Consider the following 13,232-nt stretch of genomic DNA (forward strand, 5'->3'; position numbering starts at 1 on the left):
TTAAAATGCCTTTAGTACATGTAAGTTAATGTATACATACAGAGTTAAATTTCCCACTTGGGCTGATAACGTCCTCCCTCCACCCCCTGGCACAAATGCCACAGACAAACAAAAATCCCAATACCAGGCATAAGAAACCCCCTTTTGAGTGGTTTGTCAGAGTTGTCTAAAAGATTCCCAAACATTGTAAGGCTGTAGCGGCTGCTCTTGATTGTCCCCTGAAAGTGCATGCTGAAGACACCATGCACCTTGGACTTAGGGCCCAACAGACCCAAGGCAGGTCTGACAGGAAAGCCTCCTATAGGAGGTCTAGCTTTCATGGTATCAGAAGGTGCTGTGCAGGTTACCAAAGGAGGGAAGCAATCGGTAGTACTACTAAGCTATGATACTCACAAACCACAACAACAACCAGTATGGCACTAAGATTGTCCTAAGGATGCAATAGTGACACATATACCTTGGTGGTAACCAATAGTTCTCTAATTGAACATAAGACTTGCTCAACAAGAGGAAAGTCATGCTTGGTTCTAGAAACCTATCCAACTGCCAAGAAAAGTGAAGTCATGAATCTTAGAAGAGACTCACAACTGCCACTTTACTAAACCAGCCTAATCCATAAACCAGTATCCTTTACCCATTTATTCCCTCATCCAGACAATTCTCTTTGTCACAGACAGAGAAAACCGCAATCAATGTAAATGCAGTTATCAAGCCAAGTCCCAACATATACTTCTATATCACAACTGAGGCTCAGGGATCCCTGCAGAAGAGAGGGTAGAAAACACCTAAAAGGCGAAGGGACAGGAAGTTTGGTGTGAGATTGTGTCTCCTATAAATGTCAGAGACACTATGCTTATAAAGTCTCACCACATGCACCTGCCTAAACATGAACATGAGCTGAACAAGGACACCACTAGGCACGCTGATGTGGAAGTGGGAACGCTTAGGAGGCCCAAATCCTAGGCAACTAGAAACATTGAGAATGCCTTCTCCAGGAAGAGCTCGTCAATTGCATATCCAATACCAAATGGTCAGCACTGAAAACTTACACTTATATGTAATATTATACAGACTGAGTACACACACACACACACACACACACACACACACACACACACACACACACACACACACACTCACACACACACACACACTCACACACACACGCACACACAGTGAGGGGGTAGGAAATGGAGTGAGGGAAGGAGGGGGTAAGAGAGATAGACAGAGCAAGAGAGACTTTACCCCTCCCCCCAAAAAAGCAGACTCGCAGTAAACCTGGTAAAAAGAACTCTCAAGCTGAACTCTGCTGCCCTTTTAATTCAATGCTAACCAAACAAAATGGCTGTTATTGTATGCTATGGATTTGAAATAGTTTGCTGTATCTTGATAAATAATTGATAGATGATGTCTACCATCTGCCAATATGTGTGCCAATATGTGCTGTGGGGACATGACAATTACTGTTGTGTCTTCTTCAGCTACAGGAATGTCATACTAAGAAAGAAACTAGAGGTAATAGTAATTGGAACCCTGTACTCTCAGATGTGCACTCTCACCTTCTGAAATCGTGCTTGCTTTTAAGTCATTTCTAGGCGTTTTCAATGAGAAAAGTTTAGGGGCTATTAGCAATTGTTACTAGGTAACAATTGAGCCAGCACAGTCCCTTTCATACACACTCCTATGTCTTGCTTGCTGAGGCTGTTCTAACTTCCCTCTGCCATCTTATAATACTGATGATCTGTTGTGTTTCTGAGTGACATGTGCCATTTTATATAGCATTTCATTAGAATTATGAACTAAACCATGACAAATGAGGTACTTGACAAGGGAATCCTTGGCCTCTGGGTAAATTTATCATTCTGCTATTGTCCCTTATATTAGACTCTCATTTTAAATTAAAGAATGATTGATTTGCAATTAAAATTATATGTATATGCTGTAGCATGGCCTTCTGAAACACATACAAGTTGTGGAATGGCTGCATCATCCATTACTATAAAACACCTTGAGTACTTATTTTTTATAGTAATAACTCTCAAAATCTACTCTTTCAAATGTTTTCAGTATTATTGTCATCTTTATGTGTTTCATTGTCATCCCTCTGTAATTAATTTTTTTTAAGATAGGTTCTTATTGTATTGTTCAGGCTGAGCTAAAACATACCATGCAGTCTAGGTTGGCCTGGAACTGTCCATTTCCCTGGGGAAGTGTGTTTCCATACATACCTGGATGATTACTCTTTAGATATAGAATTTTGGAAGTCTCAAAATGTCTATAGGGAACAAGTTTTTTGATATGTGTATTTTTTATCTACCAGAAGGCTGCTTTGTATGGGATTTTTGCACAGTTCTGGATTCAGAGAAACAGATTCGTATATGATCTTGACATCCTCACCACTTACATAGATCCTAAAATGTTTCCAATTACTAAACTAACTAGTAACTTATTTCAGAATTACAGTTTTTTTTTCTGGAATTTAGTTCCTCATCTGGGGGAAAGAAATTTATTCAAATAACAATCTCATTTATATGTTATTTCTTTTTCGTGTGTAACATGGGGCTATAAATTATACTCATAACTGTTGCTGGATTTCCTGCCTGGTTCTGCAGCCCCTTGCCCCAAATAAGCACACAGAGACACTATATTAATTATGAAACCATAGGCCGATGGCTAGGGGTTCTTATTGGCTAGCTCTGTCTTAATTGCTAACTCATTTCTATAAATCTATGTATTTCCACATGGTCTTGGCTTACCAGATACCTGTATCTCCTTTGGTGGTAACATGTCATCTGCTTTTGGCAGCTCTCTCCACCTACCTTTCCCAGAATTCTCATCTCCTAGTCCCACTTATCTTCTTGTCTTATTGGCCAAACAGTGTTTTATTCATCATCCAATAAGAGAAACATATATACAGAAGGACATTCCCCATCACATAAACGAATTAAAAAGAGACTCCAGAGCTGAGCATGGGTCCGCATACCTGAAATCCCAGAACAAGCAAGGCTGAAGCCAGAAAATGGTGAATACAAGACAAGCTTTGGCTAGACAGCAAATTCCAGGCCAACCTGGGCTACTCAGGGAAACCATGTCTGAAAACAGTAGTATCATGACAGTCTGCAAAGGAAGAGTAAGGGGAGTTGGGAGATGCTTCTGATGGCTGAGTGAAATGAAACTCTCAGTACCAGATACTGACAAGTTTGAATGACCCAGTGCTACCTCAACAGAACTAATCCTGTGAGTCTAGTATCAGTGCCCACACACACCAATGGGGGGACATTCACTAGGGTATCTCTGGGTCCGCTAAAATGTGGCCAAAGAATCATCTGCTCACATGCACAGACCTCTGCTGAATCTTGACTGGAAGGAGAGTGGCAGCTCCTAACTATGCTGATTATAGATGGATTTGGCCCAGTGTCCAGACAGATCTTCAAAAAGATGTGCTTTGGGCAGCATGTTATGTGTTCACAATTTTACATCATCCTAGCGGAAGAAAAACTGTTAAAAAGTCTTTAAATTTTCACACATGTAGATAATATGTTTTGGTCATACCTATCCCCAGCACCTCCCTCTCTATACTCCTGATACTCCTCAACATGTTTTCCCTTCTGACTTCTTGTCCTCTCTCTTTCTTAAATAACTGCCACCCACTCCTCAGAAAGGGGTGCAGCTCTCATAAGCCACCCCCAGTATTCACCAAAGAAACTTTGGTACTTAACATTACTGTCTTCATTCCCTGTCCCCTACCACCACCACACACACACACACACACACACACACACACACACACACACACACACACACACACACACAATTGTCCATATTCTGAGTTGAAACTTAGATTTATTATAGCATTCCAGTTTGTCATACATAGTTACCATAGGATCATTGTCAGGAACACAAACAAACTCAAGGTGGAATAAAAAAAAAAATAAGGAGCAAAAAATATTCTAGGGTTAGGCCAAAGCTAACCTTTCAGGTTAGGATGGTTACACTGAAAGGGAATGAAGAAATAAAACTAATTTTTGCTGGCAGTTGTCATGCATTACAGAACAAAAATAGTGATCAAAAAGTGCTATGTGAGCCTGGAGTCCTGTTTCCCTGGGTGACTCATGGGAAGACCTGTTGGCTGGAAAATTATACAGCTAGGATGGACAGGGGAGTCAGGAAGAGAAAACGGTTCTTTAAGGGTGTTTGATAACATAATTAAGCAAGGGAATCCTGTGGAGCAACACTTGACAGGAGGGCTCCTGCCTCTCCACACCCAGTAGGCACCATTCCACAGCACACTTCTGTTGCAGTGCAGACTTGAGCGCCTGCACCATGGCACACTTCCTGTTATCCTCAGGCTCAGATGCCGTCAAGGAAAGGCTGCCTGTGCCCCAAAGAGTGTCCCGCCCCCCCCACTCACTCAGCTTCTGACTTATTCCCCAGAGAGACCAAGAATCCAGCACATTTTGCCACTGAATGTTTTCATCTTTGGCCTATGCTTGCTCCTTCATCCCTTCCTTCTCAATGGATGCTGTTTCTGTGAGACTGCAGGACTTGAGTAACTCCTTCAGGGCAGCAAGGCCTTCAGACCGCTGGTGATATTCCTGGAGGTTGCAATAGCTCTGGTAGAGCTGTTGTTCTTCAGCACTGGGGCTCTCCTTGCCGAAGACCAACTGACAGCATCGTTTTACTTCTGGGTAATCGATGAGGTCTGAGTAGGAGTTCAGACGACTTTGCTTCCTCTGAAGAGCCTGGCGCATGTACTCCATGGTTAATTGTCTCAGTTCTTCCATCTTCTCTAGGCTGTCACTGGAGCCAGCATTTCCGGTTTTCTGTAATTGCTTCAGCCTTTCCCTGTAACGGCACATGACCAGGCTGTAGAGGGGAGTCTTGTTTTCTGTGGATCTTAGTGCTCTTACAAGAAGTGTGTTAGCTCTATCTAGGTTACCCTTTTTCTGGTAAAACTGGGATGCCTTTTGCAGTACATCCGCTTGATCAGGAGCTTTTCTCAGGGCGTCGTCAATCAGTCGCTCTCCTTCAGCTTCTTCTCCCATTTTCTGCAGTTTCAGGGCCAAGAGAACTTTGACATACTGGTTCTCAGCGTTCAGCTCCATGGCCTGCTTCAGAGCATCCACAGCGAACTGCTTCTCGGGCTGTTCTTCTAGACGGCTTGTGGCGATTGCCAGCCCAGACGAACACTCTGGATCACTGGGCTTCTCTTCTAGAGCCTTTAGGAAGCACATTTTAGCTCTTTCATTCCTTCCACACTTTAGGCGTGTCCATCCCTCCTCACAGTCAAGTTCTGGACATTCCACGCTGTAAGGATTTGCATACTTCTCGCACACGTGTCTCACCTTGTCAACATAAGCCTGAGCTTCTGAGAGCCGGCCCATGTGGTAGTAGATCCAAGCATAGTTTCCCCAGGTGACCAGATGTCTAATTTCTGCTTGATCATCCTGCTTTGGCTCCACTGAGACTTCAGCTTGCCTTAAGCACTCCAAGGCTGCCTCCTTTTCACCATCCAGGTATTTTATATAGGCCAACAAGTTGAACATTGTCGCTTTGTGCTCAGAGTTTAAAATGTCAATCTGGTTTCGCACTCTGTCTTCCACATGACTTGAGAGACTTCCTTCCCAGAACAAGTTCCAGGTGAAATGGCATTTCAGCTGTGGAAGAATTTTTTCCAGAGAGTTCCTGGTGACCTCACTGTGGAGAAAACACACATGGTCACTTTGATCATCTTGTGCATCCTTTGATGGTTCATTTTACATGATAGCTTGACTGAGCCCCAGGAGACTGAAAAATGAACTATCTTCTTGTGGATGTTGGACTCAGAGTACAGTGTGAGCCATGGGCTCCAGGCTGGATTTGCTTTCTTGCTATTCTTCCCAATTACCAGTTTCTCAAACACCCATTAAATATTCAAGATTTGTTTCTGTCCATACCCTTTCTGCTCCTCCCACAAGCCACCTCTTTCTGTTGTCCCTGTGCACAGTTTCACACACCTGACTCAAGCGGCATTTTTTACAGTGAAGGAATGGGAGACTTAGTGGTGAATACTGCATCTTCACATTTCAGTGTACATATGCACAAACTTGTGGCCGTTTTAAAATAGCCCCATCCCTTGGCCCTCTCCTCTTAGCCTTATCTCAGATCTACTCTTTCAATCATTTAGAAATTCCTGAAATTTGCATTTTAATCACACCAAAGTCAATTATGATTCAGAGCACAAGCATAGTGCAATTTCAGTGACAGTAATACTTTATCTCTGTTTCTACTTAACAGGGTAGAGGAAACCTAGCGGGTCACTAAGAGAATGGTCCTGAGAGCTTGCTCCCCAATTATGATAAAACAAAATCCAAAGCCGAGTGTGGCAATGTACACTTTCAATCCCAGTACTCGGAAGGAAAAAGCAGGCTGATCTCTGTCAGTTTGAGGCCAGCCAGGGTGAAAAAATTAGACTCTGTCTCAACAACAACAAAACATAAGATAAAGTAAAATAAAAAAAATAAATTCAAGTTCTAAGTGTCCTAATCACATACTGGAGTTTTAGATTACAGAATTAAAAAGGAACACACTTGATGAAAAGTCAGGATGCTGATAAGATAACCACAAAACAGAAATCCACAAATTCTGGTTTAGTCTTTTTTAAATATAAGAAATTATGGTGGAACTGGAACCTCAGGGGCTGACTCTTAGTTCTCAGATTTCATGGGCCAGATTGTTCTTAAAGAGGCTTAAAGACACTCATGTATCTTCAAGGCCTTCCCTGCCTTTGGTTCTCAACTGCTTTTCTAGTTCCTCGTATTAACTGCCAAGATGAAAGATGCTGTGAGTTTTCACTGTCAATAGGTTGAGATTCGTAATTACAATAGAAACACACCTTTGGGTATGTCTAGAAAGATGTTTCTGGAAAGATTTAATTGGGCAATGAAAACTGATCCTAGTGTGGGAGGCATGACCCTACTGGCCAGGGTCCAAGACTAAATACAAAAAGAGAGAACAAGCTGGGGGCCAGCAGTCTAGTATCTCTGCTTCCTGACTGAACACAGTGCCACCAGCTTATGCTGTTGCTGCCATGACTTCTAGCCAAGACTGCACCCTCAAACTGTGAGTCAAAGTAACCCTTTGTTTCCTAAAGCCATTTTCATCAGGTCTTTTGTCCCAGTACACCAAGCAAAGTAACTAATACAGAGACACAGGCATAATATCCAAATTGGTGAGACAGGTCATGAGAAAATTGAGCAAATGAACATTTAATCTCTGCATACTGAAAGACCCTAACGAGGACATCTGTGCATAGAACAAGAGCTTTTCATGAGACTTTGCCTCCTACACAGTCTACACAGAAGGTACTATGTACCTTTCCAGGTCCTTTATTTGTCCCATTTTGTGATGTTTATCCTGACAGGAAAGAGCAGCTCAAGCTGCCTCAGTCCTCACAGAATGCCATGATGTAGACTCCCGACCAGCATAGTCTAAAGGGTTCTCCTCAGACCTTCTTAGATTGGTGACTCTGGACATACCCAAACACGAAACACAGCAAAGCCTCTTGTTCAGGCTAGCCACCGAGGTTCTAGGCAGGTCTTGGCTTTCTGGTCAACCATATTCACCACTAACACCAGTCTTCTCCCAGGGCCATTATATAGGAAGGAGGAACCCAGAGTAGTTGGAATTCAAATCCCAACTCTGACCTTGCTAAATATTTGTAACCCTTGGGTCTGAGGGCAGGGATGACTGTCTTGTTTTGTTCTCTCTCAGAGTAATTAATAGCATCTGTCTTCCCTGGGCCATTGATACCACAATCATTCCCTGATAGGAAATTGGTGGGAAAGGTACCATTTCTTCTTAATTCTCTCTGAGGCTCTCCCAATGACAGACTCTCAGCAGGTGTAGTTACATTTAAGAAAAAAACATTTACTATGATTTTTCTTTACTTACCGTAGAATCACTTATTTTAAGGGTATAGTTTTCTGAGTCTCAACAAATGTTTATGCCTATGGACCCACCTAGAGTCCTTATAGGCTACTTCTGACATTCCATATTCTATCCCTATTGCCTTTAGACACTCACTGTTCTATTTTCCATAACTAGAAATTAGGCTTCCTAGCAGCATTTCACAGTAGTAAAATGAAACTTTAAACATTGAGACTTGGTTTCATGTAAGAATTGAAGAAAACAAAACAAAACAAAACAAAACAAAACAAAACAAAAACCCTGTTTATCTCTAAAAATCATTTTCTCTACCTTGACCCTGAAGTGATCAAAGATTTCAGCAACTTGACCTGAGTTTGCAGTACTGATCCCAGCTCTCACACTACCTGCTGGAAAAAGAATGCTTCCTTTCCTACCCCCCCCCCCACGCCTCCACACACAGAGAGATCCCAGTGACTTGTTCCCTTTAAATAATGCAAGAGCAAAGTCCCGTTAGAGCAATTCCATTAGTACTAGCTTTGAGTCAAATTTTGAGCCTGAGTGGATCAAACCATGCCTGTAAAACCTCTCTTAACTCAGGAATTAGCGCCATCCAGCGAGCAGCTTTAGAAGCTGCAGGATCTTGCCCAAGCCTACAGAGAAACAAAAATCAAAGGAAAACTCAACAAAAGCCATGCAAATTTAGTTGTGTGGAATCTGTAAGCTGCCAGACAACTTAAGAGACTTCCAGGCAGAAAGCAGCTCCATGCATCATCTACAGAGGAGATCCTGAGATTGCACTGACCTCATGACTGCTACCTGCTTCTGTGCTGCTCGGAAAAGCTGGATGTGGAGTGCACCCTTCAGGAATCTCAGTCAGCATCAGGTGGATGATCAGAGGACTATATAAGGGGGACAGGGGAGCGGTGGAGGGAGGAGTGCACCAGCTGATGCTCTCCTGTTTCTAAGGACTTGTGTTTGTGAAAGGGAAGAGGAAACTGGAAAGTGAAACTGACTTAAAATCATCAGAAGAGGAAAAAGAAACTTAATGCCGAGATGGGTTATGACCCAGCCAGTTAGTTTCCCAGCTTTTCCAGCCTAGAGCAGCACCAAGCAAAGACTCACTGGCAAAGCTAGCTTGACACATAGAGTTTATGAAGACAGAGTCCCATGAGATAGTTAGAGTTCAAAGTCAGACATTGCTGCTGTGTAGCAGGAAGATGACATGAACATAGATAGCTGTGAAATTCTGATTGGTTGTTTTACTTAGCAACTTGCTGCTATTAATGGTACAAGAGGTTAAGTGCAATCCTGTCAGCTCCACTACATTTGCCCAAAGACTATGCTTTGAAAGGCTTCAGTTAGCAAAGGCACTAAAAGTATAACATTTTCAAGAATCATATTTAGTTCTTTTATTCAGAACTCAATGCCTGATTTTGACCTAGAGATTTCTCCCTCTCTCTCTTGAATGCACAGAAGCCATGAGAGGACATTATGTACCCTGGAACTAGAGTTAAAGGCAGCTGAGCTGCTCAGCTTGCGTGCTGGGAACTAAACTCAGGTCCTCTGTAAGAGCAGCAAGTCTTCTTGGCTGCTGAGACATATCTCTCCAGCCCTACGGAGAACCTTACATAAGAAATATTTTCTACTATTGTAGGATGACTTCTCCATATTCTTGATTCTTGTTTTACTCTAGTTCCTGGCTCATGAAGTACACTTGATTTTGCCATATATTAGTAACAATTGCATGTGGCAACTAGAAAATATAATTTGACATTAATCATTTTCCCTATCAGTGGAAAAAAAACATTGAAATTTACTATAGTAAACTAAGAACCTCCCCTTTAAGAAATGTGCAAAACTAATCAAACTGATCAAACATTTAAAGTCAAAGATATCTGTGAGAATCTTGCCTCAGCTTAGGCATCTTCTCAGCCCTCAGGTGGCTGTACTTTCTTGTCATTTCATGTTATATGTCCACAGTCACGTGTTTAACAGAAGATGAGTCACCTGATACATGTTCATAGGTTAGGCATTTTCATGGCATCTTCAATCTTGTTACAGAAGGCTGGCTCATCTCTTCAACATCATACCATAAACACAATTTCAAGCACTTGGCATTGCTTCAGAAATGGTTGCAGTCAATAGAAGAAGCCATCCAATTACTTATCTTACACATATAAATAACTTATCAGGGCGTAGTTAAGATCTATCTTTCTCAATCAAGCACCTGAGGGGCATGAATTCTCCTCCCCTCGGTACTGTTTTCTGAACTAAATGGAAGAAAACAGCCTTTTCATTTAAGGCCCCTGTCACTCTATGAAAAAAAGTCACAGCATGAAGTCATGAACGAACCATAACCAACAGATAATCTTCGAGATAGCAGGCACAAAGCCTAAACCTCTGAAACTATGTGAGCCACCCTAATTAAATGTTTTACTTTCTAAGAGTAGCCATGGTCATGGTGTCTCTTCACAGGAACAGAAACCCTGACTAAGACAGGAACCAACGTAAGTGTCCATCAATGTATGAATGGATAAAGAAAATATAGTGTGAAATATATATATATATATATATATATATATATATAATCATTACACACATGTGCATGCACAATGGAACAATGGGATACACAAGCACACACATGTACATACAAAGTGGAATACACAGGCACACACACACATACCCACACACATACCCACACAATGGAATACTACCCAGTCTTTAAAAGGCAGAGATTCTGAGATTTTTCAGCAATGTGGATATGTCTGGAGAATGTCATGGAAAGTGAAACAGCCTGGACACAGAGAAAATATTCATGTGTATGAAGAATAAAAAAAATGAACTCAAGAATCAGAGTGCAGAGAGCTATAACCAGATTGTGATGGGGTTAGGGACTAGAGGCCATGAGTCTGAAGATACACAATTTTAGTTTTTATTCTTTTTATTTAAATGAACTGTATGTTTTAATTAAAGATTTACTTTTATTGCCAGGCAAATGATAGTGCATGTCTTTAATCCCAACACTCGGGAGGCAGAGTCAGGCAGATCTCTGTGAGTTCGAGACCAATCTGGTCTACAGAGTGAGTTCCAGGACAGGTTCCAAAGCTACAGAAAAACCCTGTCTCAAAAAACCAAAAAAAAATCACTTTTATTATTTTTAAGTGTGTGTGTGTGTGTGTGTGTGTATGTGTGTGTGTGTGTCCACAAGTGCATGTGTATTCTTAGAGGCCAGAAAAGGGCAACAGATTCCCTGGAGGCAGAATTGCAGGCAGTTGTGAGTCACCTGCTTTGGGTGCTGGAAACTGTATCTCGATCCTCTGTAAGAGCAACAAACAATTTCTGAATCATTCCTCCATCCCATTATTTAAGACAGAGGTTGCTGGAAGCCAAGCAGAGAGGCTTCCTAAGTGCTCTTGATTAGATTGTCATCTGTGCAAACAGTTGAGAGCTTCATGCAGCAGTCTACAAGGATCTCAGGAATTCCCATCTTCAGGATGGAATGGGATTTCCATTAAAAAGATCCATCCATTCAGAAATGACACAAACTCAGGCATGCTCCAATTTTTAAAACTGATGCGGCCATAATGGAAGGAAGCCTTGGTGTTGGTGTTCCATATTGTAGGTTTCATATTGTCCTTTGTAAGACTGGCCCAATGAAGAGGAAAGGCAGAATTGGCATTTAGATTCACAAACCTTTAGTAAACCCCATTCTGATTTCTAATCTTAAATCCTTGTACTAGGCACCTAAGGGAAGGTGCAGTACACAACTGAGAATGCCTTATACCTGCTGCACTTAGGTGCATCTAAGAATCTCAGTTTTTCTCTGTATCTCCCCCCCACATCCAATACAAAGTGAAGATTATCAACATTTAGGCAGCCACACTGTAAATCATAAGGAAAACTTATTTGCTAAGTCTAATTCCCTTCTCTGAAATAGGTGATGGGGTAGTGTTGTGAGAAAAGAAGACCCAGGTTCTGTAGTCTTTAGTTGGATCTACCATTCCTAGTTAGTGTCAAGCTGATGGTATCCATGGGAGGTGATGCTAAAATAAGTCTCACTGGGACTGTAACACTCTCATGTCCTCTGCTCTCACTGGGTGAGTATGGTGTGAGTCTACTGGCATGATCTGATATGGTTTGGATCTGGAATGTTCCACAAAGGCTCCCACGGTGAGAGGTCTGGAGGGCTCTGACAGTTCAGTCCACTGATGGTTTCCTAATTTGATGGCCTCACTGGAAAGTGATGGAAATTTGTGAAGTAGGTCACTGAACACATGTACTTTGGCATGATACTTTGTCTCAAGGCATTCTTTGCTTCACTCTTGCCTTCCTGGCCTCCACAACGTGAGTGCTCTCTTCAGCATGCCCCTTTTCTGCCTCAATCCCAGAAAACACAAAGCCAACAAATCATTTCTAAACCTCTGAAACAACCAACCAGAATAAAGCTCCCTGTTCTTATTATTTCTCTCTGGTATTTGTCACAGCAAGTGAAAACTGTTGGGGGTGGGGGATGTGAAAGCAATCATGACTCAGTCTGCTGTTCAGGGACTGCCTCTGAGCCTAAAGGAGAAAGAGGGCTACAAGAAGAAGCTGGGAGGGGCTTTTCCCCAAGGGAAGTTATGATTTGAAAGCAAGCTGGAGATGAGAGAAGTCTTCTCTCTCCTTCACTCACACAAACACACCTGAGACTCTGACATACTCTCAGAGTACCAACCTAGTACAAGGACCGGAAACATACAGAAGCAGTTTTGTGGTCAAATAATGTTGATGTGTAGGGTTTGGAGCAAGACAAACAGCAGATAGAGTCCCATCATTTTCCAGGCTCGTTTGTCAGCACTTAGAGCAGCTTCATCAGAGACTCACCACTTACCTCGAGTATATGCAAAAAGATGTGAGAAAAGTGGCCAGATCACCTCTCCTGACTGATGCTGAAGACTGAAATAGGAAGCCAAGGGACGCAAGGCAGGAGGGCACACAAGTGCCAACTGCAATGCCAGGTTTGCTTTCACTGTTACAGCTTCTTTGATAACAGGAACAAGTTTGCATTTCAGCATGGAAGCCTATTCACAGCCCAGCATCTTCAAGGTCACACAAAGCACAATGGTGCTATTTTCCTTCAGAAAATATCTGAGGCCAGGGAACGTCATTTGACCCAACTATTCTCTAGAAACTGTGGAAGACTGCAGGCATCTCTATGTTCCTTTCCAAGTTGGTTGGCACTCCAGATTTCCTTCTTAAGAAATAGCAAGATCAGATGTTTTCCTGTCTGTCTCATCAATTTGTTACAACCCCTTACAGCCTTAGGGAGAGGAATGCCACTCCCT

The 13,232-nt window shown here is 42.2% G+C and overlaps 1 protein-coding gene across 1 annotated transcript; it reads right to left on the reverse strand.

Annotated features, from left to right (window-relative positions):
• Nucleotides 1-3,823: 3,823 nt before the first annotated feature.
• Nucleotides 3,824-8,886, reverse strand: LOC100773381 (interferon-induced protein with tetratricopeptide repeats 3-like). The gene is made up of 2 exons (XM_027406375.2): nt 8,711-8,886; nt 3,824-5,697 (listed from the first exon to the last, which is right to left on the reverse strand). The coding sequence occupies exons 1-2, from the start codon at nt 8,713-8,715 to the stop codon at nt 4,485-4,487; spliced, it is 1,218 nt and encodes a 405-aa protein (XP_027262176.1). The 5' UTR covers nt 8,716-8,886; the 3' UTR covers nt 3,824-4,484.
• Between the last annotated feature and the right edge of the window lie 4,346 nt (nt 8,887-13,232).

This window comes from Cricetulus griseus, chromosome 3 (assembly GCF_003668045.3).
Source record: "Cricetulus griseus strain 17A/GY chromosome 3, alternate assembly CriGri-PICRH-1.0, whole genome shotgun sequence".
Classification (NCBI taxonomy): Eukaryota; Metazoa; Chordata; class Mammalia; order Rodentia; family Cricetidae; genus Cricetulus; species Cricetulus griseus.